This window comes from Lissotriton vulgaris, chromosome 1_1 (assembly GCF_964263255.1).
Source record: "Lissotriton vulgaris chromosome 1_1, aLisVul1.2, whole genome shotgun sequence".
NCBI classification, from domain to species: Eukaryota; Metazoa; Chordata; class Amphibia; order Caudata; family Salamandridae; genus Lissotriton; species Lissotriton vulgaris.
Window position 1 is genome coordinate 2,142,624,677 of NC_141685.1, and position 16,337 is coordinate 2,142,641,013.

The following is a 16,337-nucleotide window of genomic DNA, read 5'->3' on the forward strand; positions in this document are numbered from 1 at the left end:
AGACCCTAATATATAATAGGCATGGGAATTTACAGGCCAGCAGCTTTGTTTGACTTGCAAGCGTGCACTGCTGAGTGCCTGATTTCATTTCAAAAGCAGCCTTGCTCTGCAGCACTGTCTTTAAATGTAAATTCACTGCAAACTTGACTTTAGTATTGTTGCTACTTAAAAAGTGATAATCTACAGTACTTGTACATATTAGGTACACCCCAGGTCTCCCCTAGGTGTTCCAGGGGTGGGGGGTCAAGTAACAATAAGCAGGGCCCTAATAAAGGTTGTTTTATAAATCCTAGTGAGGGAAATCTGACCATTTTATGTTTTCCCCATTGTAGACACTTAGCCCATAGGCTAACATTGCAGTATTTTATGCACACATAATTATTGCTAGGAAGGGATTCAAATATCATTCGAAGACCCAGAAGAATGGTATTGATAAATCCGACAGATTGTCCATCTTGACTTTATCATTATTTGTATAGAAAAGATGTTATAAGACTTTCTTTTCAGTAAGCCAAAATCCAGCCTTCTCTTGCAGCCTCACCTTGAAGAAGGATTAAGGAGTGACTCCCTGCAACAGAGTCTACATCTAAGATACCTTCTGGTATTGCATTCTCTATAAAATTATTTCATTCATTCGTTCATTCACAGAGCCCACATGCATCATCTCTACCAAGAGTGCCCAGCCTGGAGTGCATCCAATTGACTTTTAAGGTTATGGCCAGGTGCTTTTTGGGAATTGTGGTCCCAACCTTCCAAGGACCATCCAGAAGATTCCAGATCCTTGGATTTGTGTTTTGGACACTTTGAGCCCACAAGGAGCCCTTCAGGAAGCACCTCCCTTTCCGGATTTGACCGGGGCCTACTGGAAACCCAAGCCAGCAAACCCTATCTGAATCTGACCTAGTGAAGAGCAGCGCGGGCCCTCTGAAGAAAAATCTCCAGAAAAGTTTCTCCGTGTGAAAGTAAAATTTTGACCGGAGCCTTTTGCTTATTGAATCCAACCAAGGCTCCATCTCGGTTGGCCTGAAACTTTGACTTTGTACCAGAATGGTGCTAAAGGTTTTTAAGCACTATAAAGAGGTTAATCTTTGAGAATTCATATCTCCGGTTCCCTACATTGGATATTTGACATTTTGGTGTCTAATAATTCATAAAAATATTTACTATGTTTATAAATTGATTTGGGATTTTTATTATGCGCTGTGTCTTACTTATTCGATGTATTGGTGTTTTTAAATGCTTTGCGTACCTGTCTCTTAAGTTAGGCCGGACTGCTCCATTACAGCTGCCAAAGGTTCAGCAAGGGACTAATTTATTGAGACCTTTACTAAGTGGACTTATTACTGATGATAAGTGCATAATTACCCCTATAATTAACCCTCTTTTCAAAAAGTATCTATTCCTTACAAATGTAATGGCTTTTACAAATATTGGCCCACGTTATTGCCTAGATCTTTATTTCCTCCCACTTTTTTTCTCCTTTCTTGAACCTTACCCTCCCACATATCCTCACAGGAACCTTCCTTCTTTTTGCCTCCACCTATCCTTTCTGCAGGATTCCGTAGGTAACACAATGATTGTATATAACGTCTTTCAACTCATGAAACCTTCAACTAGGTATTAGTTATGCTGATCAGAGGGAGGGATGCGCAGATATTGGATAACACAACAGCCAGGGCAATGCGAATGATATTCAACCTGCCTAAGTACACCCTGCAAAGCGGTACAAAAGAGGGGTTTGGTGATGGACGGAGCATCAGAACCAATCAAACACTCACACCCAGTCAACAGATATGGGTTTAATCCATCACCGTTCTTTAACCCACTCTGCCACCCCAGTTCAGACATGGCCATATGCAAATCAGTCTGACCCTGTGCCTCATGGGAACAGTCCTGCCCGAACTGCCAAGCCATGCCTTCCCTGGCTTGGAAACAAGCTTCCGAGGACTGGTTTCTGGCATTTCGGCCGTCTTCAGCTCAGCTTGCTTGAATCCAGTGGCAAAGTGAGCAAGGGACTCACGTCTGAGCATACCCTGCCAACTTATGGCAAACAAAGCGGTACAAAAGGGGAGGGTGGTGATGGACGGAGCATCTGAACCAATCAAACACTCACACCCAGTCAACAGATCTGGGTTTAATCCATCACCGTTCTTTAGCCAACGCTGCCACCCCAGTTCAGACATGGCCATATGCAAATCAGTCTGACCATGTGCCTCATGGGACTAGTCCTGCCCGAACTGCCAAGCCATGCCTTCCCTGGCCTGGAAACAAGCTTCCGAGGACTGGTTTCTGGCATTTCAGCTGTCTTCAGCCCGGCTTGCTTGAATCCAGTGGCAAAGTGAGCAAGGGACTCACGTCTGAGCATACCCTGCCAACTTATGGCAAACAAAGCGGTACAAAAGGGGGGGTGGTGATGGACGGAGCATCTGAACCAATCAAACACTCACACCCAGTCAACAGATCTGGGTTAAATCCATCACCGTTCTTTAGCCAACGCTGCCACCCCAGTTCAGACATGGCCATATGCAAATCAGTCTGACCATGTGCCTCATGGGACTAGTCCAGCCCGAACTGCCAAGCCATGCCTTCCCTGGCCTGGAAACAAGCTTCCGAGGACTGGTTTCTGGCATTTCAACTGTCTTCAGCCCGGCTTGCTTGAATCCAGTGGCAAAGTGAGCAAGGGACTCATGTCTGAGCATACCCTGCCAACTTATGGCGAACAAAGCGGTACAAAAGGAGGGTGGTGATGGACGGAGCATCTGAACTAATCAAACACTCACACCCAGTCAACAGATCTGGGTTTAATACATCACCGTTCTTTAGCCCACTCTGCCACCCCAGTTCAGACATGGCCATATGCAAATCAGTCTGACCCTGTGCCTCATGGGAACAGTCCAGCCCGAAGTGCCAAGCCATGCCTTCCCTGGACCAGAAACAAGCTTGCAGGAACAAATAAGGCTTGAATTTGGCCTGAGGAATCAAAGAATAGAAAGAATGGGCACCTATGTCAAAAGCTGCCATTAAAATACAGGGAGCCGAAATCTCAAGCTTGGATCACCATCTCTGGAAGGAGTTAGAAAGGAAAAATAAGAGTGCAGCTGCAAACTATTTAAAGCACTCAATAGACTCCTTGAAACTACAAGATGCCTTGAAGACTATCGGATCTCATAATACGTTCAAACAACTAGTAAATAAGTCTGTAAGGATTATTTCGCTAGTAGAGGACAAAGCAACACTAGCCAACAGGGCTCATGGCTGGACCGTCATCCAAAACTATACCAGCAGCTCCTGTCAAAGCTACCTAGGAGTCGGTTACACACGGACCACAAAGGAGAAGTTAATACGATTAGGCTGGGCATTCTTCCATCACTGTACCATCTTCCCCCTTGGAAACGGCCCCAAACAATAACAAATTGCCTTTTATGTGGGCACCCAAAAGAGGATATCCTTCACCTAAAATGCATTTGCAAAGGGCTGGAAAAGGAGCGCAGATATCATTTAAAACCAACCCTAAAAAAACTGGGAATAAGAACATGCCGGCAGGCAGTCAAAGCATGCTTTGATGGCAAAAACATCCTATTAGCAAGTCATCTTGTCAAATTTCTGTAAAAAGCGGAAATAAAGCAGAACGCCAGAAGGGAGAGATTGGAGGAAACAAATTCATACAGCATTTAAGTTCAACTGCCCCACTCGGCAACGACAAGGAACAACCACCCCAACATTAAAACCTTGCATATGCATAGAAAAAACAAAAAAAAACTACAGACTCTTATAACTTTTAGCTGGCACGAAGGGGGCTCAAGAAAACGGCATTTGTCATTAAATATTATAAGCTGTGCGTCTAGACATTATGGATGCGCCCATTTTCAATCACAAAATATCAAATTCTTCCTTTTTTAAACAAGCATGCACACTTCCGTCGCTATGGATCAGTCACAACGTTACAGAAGCTGTTTGCAACAAACGGTCTATCGTTTGTCATTTGACTGTCACGTCCACTTGACGATGCTGCAATTTCTCCAAGAATCTGCAGTCGCATGGACTTGAATATAGACACTTTGGGCCACATAACGATACATTTTTCTTAGTTTATGGAAAGCGCTAATGATGCCCAATTTTTAGAATGCACTTTTTAGCCTCATGAAATGTTTATGTTTTAAAGCAATTTTAACCAAATGTATTTATAAAAAGAGTTGTACTAGATAAAATTGCATTTTAAGTTTGTTCATATGTATAAGCTCATGTAGCTGATTGCAATGGTTTTAATTAACTGAGCAATAAAGAATTATTTACTTGATTCACGAAAATCATTCCACTAAGTATTCTTTCATCAGTACTTAGCTATCTGAATAAAAAAATACACTGTACTATTTGTATTTAGGAAATAAAGTGAGATTCTCTTTTAATTGGCAGGCAACCCTGGTTTTATGGTTGGGGCTTTAATCTTCCCCGAGGCCAAGCTCTATTAGACAAATGGAACAATATTCCAGAAGCAACTGATATTCTTATAACACATGGACCTCCACTCGGTAAGAATTTAATAACTATTAATTGATGGTCATTTTACACGTTGTTTGAGCTTGCCTGGAACCGGAGCTTAGCTGTTAGCAGGCTACTGGATGTAAGAACAGTTTATGTTAATACATGTAAAGTCTAAAAAGGCTAATTGAAATGCAACCAGAGTACAAAATTTGCCATTTTCCTGTACGTAGATAACAATGTGCTGTGCACATCACTTCTTAAAGATTTTAGGCTACAATTACATAGCTATTTTCACTTGTATATCTAAATTTCACATATAAATGGACTATTTTGTACGAGTGCAAACCCTCTTTCATAAAGCTTAAATGTCGGATTTGTACTTGTAAAAGTATTTACTCCCACTGAAGTTTCCATGTGAGTAAATCTCCTCATATCTGTGACAGTGGGCATTTTATGGTGGGAATACCCTCAAAAGTAGTGAACACCCACCAACCTACACATTTTGTTCGTATCCCAAAAACATTTTATGACCTTTCACACCCTAGAAATGTTTAGAGATTTACACCTGTGATTTACAGGAGTAAACCAAATTGGGGGGGGGGGGGGGGGGGGCAGATCGTTCTATGGCATTCTCATGGTGGAATGTAATACTTTATAGGAACCTCAAATAAATAAATTCAAGCAATATGGTGGATGTGTCTGGGAGTTTGCTTTTGTACTTAGAAAACAAATTTCCCCCACCCCGATGCTCTTCATGGGAAAAGTCCAGCCCAAACTGCTTGGCTAGGTCATCTCTGAACCAGAACACAATCTGGACTGTTTCCATTGGAGCAGTGTCAAGACTGATTTGCATATTGCTGGTTCCAAAGGTGGAATGGTGTGCAAAATAACGATGGACTAGGATGCGGCCCTGAGTTAGTAACAGTGACTGAGATTAATTCAAACATTCCATTTATCACTTTAGTATGCAACCCTTAGTGGGATGGGTATGACCAGACATGAGTCCCATACACACTGTGTCACTTGAACCTAGCTATACCCAGCTGATGAGCCCATAACAAGGGCAAAACTAGTTCTAACTTGCTTGTTTTTTGGTTGAGGGAAGGCTTAGTATGGCAGTTCCGCCTGGATTGTTACCATGAGAAGCAAGGTCAAGATGGATTTGCCTATGGCTGGGCCCAAGCTAAGGAGGCATGGTGAACAAAAAATGATGGGGTTTGATGCATCCCGAGTGATTGCCAGTGTCTGATAATAATTTGAGCATTCCATCCATCCCCTTGTTTTTGCATTTTGATGCCCTAAGCACCCGGGTATGCCTAGACGTGAGCCCTGGGCTCACTGTGCCACTGGAACCAAGCTATACCTGACTAAAGAGCCTTGCTAGAGTGAAGCCAGTCCTGGTTTGCTTGTGTTCCAGTTCAGGGAGGACCTGGCCTGGCAGGTCAGGCTGGACTGTTACCATGAGGAGCAGGGTCAAGGCTGATTTGCATATGGCTGGGTTCAAACTGAGGAGGTGGCATTGTGGGCAAAAAATGATGGATTGGGATGCAGCCCAAGCAATTGCCAGTGGCTGAGATTCATTTGAGCGTTACATCGATCACCTTGTTGTTTTTGTATTTGATGCCTAAATTGTGCCGGGTATGCCCAGACGTGGACACCAAGCTCACTGGAACCAAGCTATACCTAGACATAGCTGACGAGCCCTAATTAGTTTGAAATTGGTCTTAAGTTGCCGGTGTTCTGGAAGATCCTGTCCTGGCAGTTTGGGCTGGATTGTTCCCCATGAATAGCAGAGTCAAGGCTGATTTATATATGGCAGGGTCCAAACTGAGGTGACATGGTGGGCAAACAAAGATGGATTGAGATATAGCCCAAGCAATTGCCAGTGGCTGAGATTAGTTTGGGCATTCCATCCATCTCCTTTTTGTTTTTGCGTTTTGTAGCTCCACATTTCAGCACTTGGATAGCTATATACCCTGTGAATAAAACATATACATTTTTGCAACACCAGGCCCACAGTTGCACTTGTGCAAAGAAAGTAGGTTCAGTTCCATGACAATATATCTATTAGAGACTACTAGCCGCAGATTCCTTCACATAGAATTATCCCCAGGCGTGAGATTGGACCCGGAAAACTTTTGCCACAGCATCCCTGCTCGCCGGGGGGACACCAAGCGACTGCCCAGGCATTATCCGCGTATATGACGTCAGCGAGGTCACATAAGACCCAACCCAGCGCGCCTACGTCAGTTTTTTCCTTTCCTGCGTGCAACGCGGATCCAGCCTGTTTGGGCCCTCTTTTTTCCTTCCATTGTCCCTTCTTTTTGTGGAACAGTGTGCGAACGCCTTCTGGCTTCAAGACTTGCACATCGTGTGAGCATCTTATATCGGCCAAGGACCATAACCTCATTTGTATGTGGTGTTTGGGGGAGGAGAAGTAATACGTGATGTGCGGCACACCTTGATTAGTAATAAAGGTTGACTGGGATATTCCCTCAATGTGAGTTTCAAGTAACTTTTCTGGGTGCCGTCGGGTATGGACCCCTCTGACCTGGGGATCTAGAAATTGAAGTAACAAAAGTTGCAGTGTCGACCCAACGACACTGTGCCCTTGTGGCACTCCTTATTAGACGCAGTCTCTAATAATTAATCAATGGTCATCCGTTTAAGTCACATAATGTGATCAACATCCACGTTGCGTTAATCCAAATAATAATGTATTTATTTCATTTCCAAAGTTCTTGAGGATCACTTTGTTATGACATTCAGCGTTTTTCATCAAGTAATTGATTTTCAGTGAAAATAAATGTAATTTCTTCATTTGATAAAGACTCAAGTAGCGAACTGTACATCCCGATGCATTTCGGGACTCATGCCCTTCATCAGGGGATTTGGGTACAATCTGGAAGTGAAAAAAATGTGGGTTGTAGTACAATGTTCACTGCACCACTGATTGTGCGGCGTGCCAATAGTTAAAGCCAAAGTCAAGTCAAGGCGGGAGCGCCGGATGAAACTTCTCTCGGCGGGCTCTCTAGGTCGACGTCCTCCCCTCGGTCTGCTTTAGCGGACGGCTTCAGATACAGCCGTGGTCGACGTCCTTGCCCTTTTACGATGTCCCTTGAGCGTCGCTCCCCGGTGGGTAAGTGTCGCACTTTGTCCCCGGGGGCTGGATTTCGGCCTGCCGGCGGCGTAAGCTCTCCGCGGGTGATGTGGCCCTGTGTGTCGTCATATCCACCGTTTCCCGGTGCTGGGGCATCGAGAGTCCAGATGGAGACATACGCTACAGCTTTGCAAGCCTCGCTGGCGTCTCCTCCTCCTCCTTCCCCTTACCCCTCCTGGGGTGTCAGCGGATACCTTGCCTTGCGCGGGGCCCTCCGCGGCGCCGCCGCCGGCTTCTGCCCCAGCGCCGACTGGTTCGGATCCAGGCTTGGAGGATGTGGTGCTGTTGGTGTGCGGCTCCTATGGGGCACCTCCTTCAGACCACGGCGTCTCTGACCTCGCCGCAAACTCTAGTGAAAGTCCCTGTGGTGTTGCGGGAGGTCGCCGAGGCTCGGGTCGCATCCCCGAGCCCCTTTCGGTCCTTTGACAAGATGGTCCTGTCTGAGCCGAGGTGACGCCGCTATGGCGCCGGCAACGGCTGGACCGTGCTTAGCCACAGGGGTCGGTGGACCCTCCTCATCCTGCTCCGGGTCGTGGCTGGGTGGAGACCCCTCGTTCCTCTTCGGGACCCTCTCACCCCCCCCCACAGACTGCTGCCTTGTCGGAGGGCGAGTTGGAGGTTGAATTGTCTCTGGCGCCGCCACATGGGTTGCCGGACCATCTCTGCCACATTCTGGCCCGCAGCTGGTGGAAGGCTTCGTGTCACTCCCCAGGCCCTTCTCGTTCCTCCGCGCAGGTAGTTGCCTCGGCGGGGGTCGAGTCAGTGTCGCTCCGGCGCCGCACCGAGGCCAGTTCGGCTCCGGCTCCACTCCGGTCCCCGATGCGGTGTGACTGGGACTAACCCTGTCCGGCAACGCCATGTGGTGCCGACGTTCTGCCTCAGGCAGCGGACTCTACGGCTCCGCGCAGGAATCGTGCTGCGGATTCGTCTTTGGACGTTCTGTCTTCTCCAGAGACAGACTGTATATTGTTGTCGTCCGCCCCGGAGACTGGTCGCCGCCTGGTATCTTTTTCACCGGCGTCGTTGAAGGGCGGCTCCCTGCCTTTCCTGAGGCAGAGGTGTTCGTCGGAAGAGCGGCAGGTCCCCCATTCTTCAGCTCCCTCTGACTTCCAGGACGGCCACCTTAGTTTGCAGCCGTCGCCCACGGAGGAGCTGCTTTATCCTACGGAGGTGGGTGCGGCCTTTGCTCATGCGGTGTCCACGGGCGTGTTTATTTTGCGCATAGTTGACCCGGTTGCTCATTTTCAGGTGGACCATCTCTTGGAGGTTCTCCACCAGGGCTCTGGTGGGAGGGAGATCTTATTTCCCTTTGAGGGTTTGCTCCTTTCTTCCCTGACGGGGGCTTGGAGGCGCCCTGCCTCAGGGGATCTGGTGCCTCACCACTTTCTGCACCGGCATCTTCCGGCGCTGCGTGACCCGGCATGGCTTTCCCTTCACCCCTCTGCTGCCAGTCCGCTTTTGCGGACCGCCTTTCCCTCCCTGTCGCCACTATTGACTCTGCCGTCCCAGGAGGCCCGCTGGCTGGATTCTTGGGTGCGCAACATGTTCGCCTCGACCAGCGCTGCCCTGCAGATCCTTAACAACTTGTGTGTTTTGACTCCGGCCTCCTCTTGCTTGTGGGACTCAGAGTCTTTGGGATCCGCAGCCTCCCAAGAGACGGTCCAGGTGGACTTTTGGCATCATGCTGTGGATGGACGGGAACTAGCGGCGTTTATTCTCCCCTCCGCTCTAGACATCTCAGAGGTGCCGGGCCATGGCTTCCTCAGTCGCCCTCCATCGCCATGCTTGGCTTCAGGACAGCGTGTTTCCTGAAAATATTCGGGAGTGGCTCATTGATCTTCCGTTTGACGGCAGCCTGTTGTTCCATGCCCTGGCTGCCTCCGCCATCCTAAGGTTCCTGGCAGGGCTCCCTCCTCCTCCACCCTATCCTCCTCCTCCTCCTTCCCCTCCTCAGTGACTGCTGACTTGGGCTGGGTCTGGGCCTTCTTAGGCTGCTTGTTCTGACTGTGAAGTGCGCTTTTGGGCCATTGAGTCTTCTTTGGGATTTTGGCATTGTTGGCTGCTGGACGGCCCTTTGTTGCCTATGTGTGTGTGTTTGCTGGAGTTGTTGCGCAGACTCGGCCCTGAGATTAGGCCTTCTGCTTTGCTGGGGCTGCTTGTCAAGCCTTCTGCAGGGTGTTTTTCCCCGTGGCCCTTTTGTTTTTTCCTCTGCTGCGGAAGTTTTTCAAAAGAGGGCTCCCATATCTTGGGACTTAATGTACACTATGTGGGGTAGTGGTATCTGTTATATAGCTTGCGCTCTGCTAGGGAGTTCTGGTCTGGAAACCAGGCATGAAATTGGGATTAATAAGGCAGAATGTACTTCGAGTAAACAATACCCTGCACAGGCAGATATCTTGCCTATATGCTAAATGAATCAGAAGAGGTTTCAAGTTCAGCCATCATGGAACTGGGCATTGATTCCGTCCCAAACGTGGTGCCACTGAATAAATCTAAGACTTGGTCCAAAAGGGTCTCCCAATTCATCTGGGAACAAAATTTGGGAGGACTCCGTCGTAACAAATCATTTATAAGTAATCACTCATGATGATTCAGGTTTACAATCCAAGAATAAATTGTTAGTTACCCATCCAGAGAGAGAACACCATCAGGTAGTAGCACTGGGAGAAGTTCCCTCGACAGCACAGTAAGAATCAAATAGTGTAAGAGATCAAACAAGCTGGTGGATACCTCTGACATACTTATCTCTTTCACTTTCTCTTTGCAAACAGACACGCAAAGACAAGAGTCAATAATAGGAGTCCTACCTTGGCAAAGAGAAGATAAAAGCATCAAACCGAAAGAAGTTAACTGGTAATATATCGAGCCTCTCACAAGTAGGAAGTTGTGCTGTTTTTCTCTTTCGTCAAATGGCAAACTTTGGCAGAGGGCATGTACCCCATGGCTTGGAGTCGCTAGGGGGCGCACAGCGGGATGGCTGCCTGATTCAACAGCTCCGCTGGGCAGACTAAAGCCTGGTGTGTTTTTTGATAGCAAACCGATCCCAAATTGCAACCTAACCACAGAAAACGTGATGCGAAGCATCAGGGAATACAATATGGAGCTTCAACTGTTTTGGAAGCAGTGTATACTGGAGGAACAAACATCGTAGCACCAGCCGTGGGAAACGCAATATGGCGGAGCAACCCCCGAGGACATGGAAAGCCGCACCAGGTACGCGATGCATCTGCTCCCCTCAGTCGCTTTGCAACAGTGAACTGGGACATTACGCCTTCACAAGATAGACTCTGGCGACCCGGTTAGTGGCTAAATGCAGGGAATCACACCCGACACTGCTCACGAGCCGGGTGAGTTGCGATACACAAAATGGCGGCGCCCATGACTCAGACCTGCCTCTGATACACAGCGAGCACAGCGTGGAGGACATCTGCCTCCTGATATGACCCCAATAATGTGAAACCAATCCCGCCCCTGTGCCACGGAGGTCAAGTCTTGAGGCAGAAACAAGGGTATTTAGCACCACACACAGAGGAAGCAGCGGGACTGTATGCCGGGGCTGCCGGTGCATGATGTATGTAAGATGGCGTTAAATGAAAGGCGTAGAAAACTAAGGAGAACATCGGAGAGCATACGTGAAAGGGCATGGTTGTAGTTATCGAAAACACTCTAATACCTCCTCAAACAAAACGTGGAGCACTAGTGGCGAGTTTTTATTACTATACAGGCATTGACACCCTAAAGTGAAAGGAGCAATACACATGCGGGCATCAGGGCGTTCCTATTTAGACCATGGGCCCCAGCACACACTGAGGACATGATCAGACAAAGCGCCTAGAGATCAATGAGGTGTAGTTGATGGAGCAGGAACAGCGTTTGAGTCACGACGCCGTATTGCAATCATCTATAGCAGTAGGTGCGGTACTCTGTGTTATACCCGTGGGGGTAGATCAGAAGAGAGACTGCCACTGCAGACCACAAATCACCGACAGCGGCAACCTTGACTACACAAGATACCTATCACGCACTGATCGGAGATAGGATTGGAATACTTGACGACACTCGACCAACACTCACAAGATGCCATATTACCGCGTATGCTTTGTGGAAGTGGTAAAGAGGAGACATCATAATACAGTTCACGCCTGTGATCTGGCCTTGCGATAGGTACTACGTGATCATCAGTACTTGCAGCTTCGAAGAAGTGAATGGGCTACAACTGAACTGTCCGTTATAACGTTCTATATACCTGCACACCATGGGTGAGCCAGACAAGCAGCAATCGAAGCTTACTTTTGAAACACGGAGTACGCCGAAGGGCCAGACCGAACCCGCGGATGGCGAGTCAGAGACAGAAACCACGGCAGAGAGCAGTATGGAAAGTATCCTCAAAGCAATTCAAACCAACCTACAAGACATCAATGGAAAACTCGACCTACTAACAGGGCGGATGGACAACAAGGCTGCGAAAATGGATAAGCAAGGGGAGCGCTTGGAAACAGCTGAAAACCGCATCTCTGCGGTGGAAGATGAATCACATTCGACAGCAACCAAATGTACAGGCATAGAAAAAGTCCTTGAGGTAATCAAAGCAAAGGCGGAGGAGTTGGAGGCTCGTTCCTGCCGAAATGATGTACGAATAGCGGGACTTCCTGAATCTACAAATACAGGTCGTATGGAATCATACATTGAGCAGCTTTGCAAGGACATATTTGGCGAAGACACAATGTCACCCATTTTCATAATCGAAAGGGCACAACGATCCCTTGCACCTAAACCTCCACCAGGTGCGGTGCCGAGGCCCATAGTAGCCCGTGTCTTGAATTATAGGATCGCGACAACATCCTTCGACTTGCACGTGAAAAGGGAGAGGTCCATTATCAAGGGAACAAGCTGGAATTTTTCCCAGATTATAAAGTTGCAGTCCAGCAGGCATGATGTGAATACAACACAGTAAAGGCCAAGTTGCGTGAATTGCAAATACCCTACGCTATGCTCTATCCTGCTCTTCTAAAGGTGACCTAGGAAGAAAAATCGATCCTTCTCGCCACCCCTAAGGCAGCACTGGATTTCACCAAAAAAGTTGCAGGCAAAGGCAAAAAAGTGAACAGAAAAGAACGGCAGCAAGACTCTGATTGATGGTATGGTCCTGGAACACTGGCTGAATGTGTCGACTGTGACGACTCCCAGAAGTGTGGTTCACTGACCAACTATATCGATCATGGGTGAGAATGGTTGGTCACCGATAGCAGGGTACTCTGTAACAATGAGGAAATATAAATTTTTGGTCAAGTTATGTTCCCTATCGTGTACCCCACCGTCTCCATGTACGAGTTTAAAGTGCATGTAACTTCCCTCCTGTGCCAGCTATGAAGACGCAAATACATTTGCGTCCAACGTTAACATGTCCTCTGTCAGACCCACCCTGAATGGGTTGAATAGTCCGTTCCTAAGTATGCTATGCCAACGTCTTTTTGTAGTGTACTTTACACGTTTTTCAGCTCTGGCAAAGTAGGCCCGGAATTCTGCCATCGAGCTTTTGTCTGCCTTCTGACTCTGAAAGCCTCAGCCCAGGCTGCCCAGGCTGCCCCCGTACCTGTGAACTCTGCCTTACTTCCAGCGCGGCCCACCGCGCTTAGCTCAGCTTGCTGCCTGCCAAGAATGAATTCAACCTTCGAGTTATCTGTTTCCCTCTCCGAAGATGCATTCCTGCCTACTAGTTTAAGTAAACATTCCCCCAGCTGTAGAGCAAAAGGGCCTGGCCTTACTGTCTCTGTGCAAGTAATTCATAGCCTCTGTTACCACGCTACCATGGAAGGCCCATGCCCCCACGCTTCTCATGCAGACTCTTAGACGCTTATACTCGCACTCACAGTCAGTATAGAATAGCTTCTGCCCCAGAGACCTTTCCGCCCAGATAGTTCAGTTCCTAAACATCAGATATCAGATATGATAGAAGCACAAGTTGATCTGACATGCCAGACTTCTGTCTCTTTCCGTCAGTTTAAATGTCAAGTCCCCTGCAACCCCAGCTTCACGTCAATCACACGTCATGCAGCTGCGCGCGCATCCAGGCCTCAGATTTCTGCTGACATCGCAAGATTCTGCTCCTGTTGCCACCCACTTATGACACCTACCTGTGACGTTTCTAGCACACACTTCTATGTTCACGCCTAGTTCACGCCTCCTAATTACGTATCATGACCACGTGTGTGTTTTATCTTGTTTCTCTCAGCTGTTACGCCTTCTACGTTGACTCCTATTGTGTATATTAAGTATAAAAGTAATGTAATGTCAATAAAGTATGCTCTATCCCTTCTTACACCCCTGTGGTGGTAAGAATCCGATATCCAGGTCATGACCATTCCTTTTTAAGGAATAAAACCCCTAAGAACTCTAACACCACGGACTCTGTTTTTTTCTTTCTGATTGAGTTATTATTGATTAAGTACTTACCAGCATAGAAATTAAGATGGTAAATTAAATATTTACGACATTTTGGCGCCCGAACAGGGACCCCTCCCCCACCTCACGCGCCGGTTGGTGCGTTGCAAACTCTGTCCCCTGCCATCAGTTAGACGGAACCTACGCGTACCGGCAGGATTTCCTGTATCTCCCTCTGGCCCACGGAGGTGACGAAGACTGCAATTAGCACCCAGACGAGGCGGTGAGGAGCGCGGAGGATCCCGACTAGAGCCTAGCCGAAAGAAGCAAGGTCCGAGGTGTCAAGAGGCCCACCAGTTTTCCGAAGTATCCACGTGCCGAGTCGAGTCGAGTCCGGTCCTGTCCAGTCGAGTTTTCCGAGGCCTTCTGTTTCCGTGCTTCCCGGTGAGTACCATTGCTGGGACGTATCTAGACGGGTTTGGGTACACAAGTCCGGTCTGCACTGTTTTAGACAGTGTATCTGTACTGTTTAGCAGTATAGCCGATGATTCAAGTTTTTGCACTGTTCTCAGCAGTGTATCTGTGCTGTTTAGCAGTACATCCGGTATAAGGGGTAGTAATAAGTGTTTTAAATGTCTTTTTCCATGTGATCAATGTCGTTGTATGAGTGACTGTTTTTATGTACATTATTGTGTTCTTGTGTAACTAGCTGTATTCAGTATAAAATAGCAAGGATTGAGCATTCAGTATTAAGTGAACAAGATGCCGTTTTTTAACAAGCTAAAGCAAATAGGAACTAGGAAAGGGATGCTAGAGGAAGAAATCCCTATCCCCCCTAGGGACACGCCTGGAAATTTCATGTATCAGAAACATGGCATAGATGCCATATTGTATCTAGATTTGTGGGCCGATTATACTAAGCATCTAGACGAAAGACACAGGTGGCCCGTTACCGGAACATGGGATGCCGAGTGCATCTTGAAGGTAGAAGAAGCATTATGGAAAAAGAAAGCCAGACAATATCAGAAAGACGCCATAGAATTTTGGCGTAAGGAATCACATAAGCGAACAGAAAAAGCACTCCGTAGAGAAGACAGACTTAAAGATTCAGACAAAGCTCAAGAAAACGAATTAGTTACTGAAGGGATTCGAATAAAATCAGAGCAAATAGACCGCGCACGAAACAATCTCATAAACGGTATGTATCTTGTGGCCGAAGGTTCGCCTGAAGCCATTTCAGGAATACCGAAAAATCTGCCGCCACCATTAATTCCAACTAAAGTAACTCACAGGACCACTAAAGACATATTCCTGAATTCCTATCTAGAGGATGTAGCTCCTGCTTACACCAATCTGCCTGTCCGAGCCCTGCCTAACGACGGGGACGGGGGTGGTAACCCGCCCCAAGATCATATTCCACCAGTACCACAACAAGGTTCCCCCGCCCGACAGATTTCCCCTGTTCCACCACCTCCGCCACTTCCCGCACCTAAAATTAATTTACCGAAACAGCTTCTACCTGATCCTATTAAAAGACAAATTCAAGTACCGACACAGACTCCACAAAGAGATAACGCTCAAGCTTCAGCCTCAGGAGGCGCGTCCGGGGGTCCCCAGACCCCGCCGCCAACACATAGATTACACCTTAAGGATATAAAGAGTCCTTTTATACTCCAATCACCCCGTCTCGACATACTCAAAGAACCGCTTCTAGTTTGCAGATACGACCCAGTACCTGGTAAAGATAATAGGATGTTTTTAGCATCACTACGCTTACGACAAGCTACAGATTACCTACTGTACTTCCCAGGAATGAAAGAGTACCTAGATAGAATATATAATTTTGTCCGGACTGGGGAAGATCCTGACAGTATTAAGGAAGCCATGGCATATCAGAAAGTCGACACTCAAGCGTCTCTACTACGTTTTTTCATAAATTGCTTAATAAGAGAACGAGACAGGCCTGAGACAGACCAGGATGAATTAGATGGACTCAACAGGTGGGGTCAAAATATATCTGAAGGAAAACATGATAAAGGGGGTTGCATAGCCAGTATGTACAAGAAAATAAGAAAAGAAGTAATAGAGATACACAAAAAGGAAAAAGAAAAAGAGAATGCCTCCTCCGGGGAGGAGGAAGAACATGAAGAACCAGAAAAGACTACAGATACGATAGCATATGTAGGTAAGGGAGCTTACCTTAGGAAAGGCATTCGTCCAGAAAGCAAGAGAGTTTTTCTCTCTGGCTTAACCAATCCGAATTCTACTGAACATCAGTTCCAGGAGACCGATAAAAGGCTTCGAGACCGAATGG

General features: G+C 47.2%; 1 protein-coding gene across 1 annotated transcript in view; it reads left to right on the forward strand.

Moving 5' to 3' along the window:
• Window positions 1-16,337, forward strand: part of MPPED1 (metallophosphoesterase domain containing 1) — an 888,950-nt gene that overhangs the window by 512,783 nt on the left and 359,830 nt on the right. Inside the window, exon 5 of the mRNA XM_086922282.1 lies at window positions 4,414-4,529. Coding sequence (XP_086778408.1) covers window positions 4,414-4,529 — 116 coding nt within the window. The remainder of the gene's footprint in view (window positions 1-4,413; window positions 4,530-16,337) is intronic.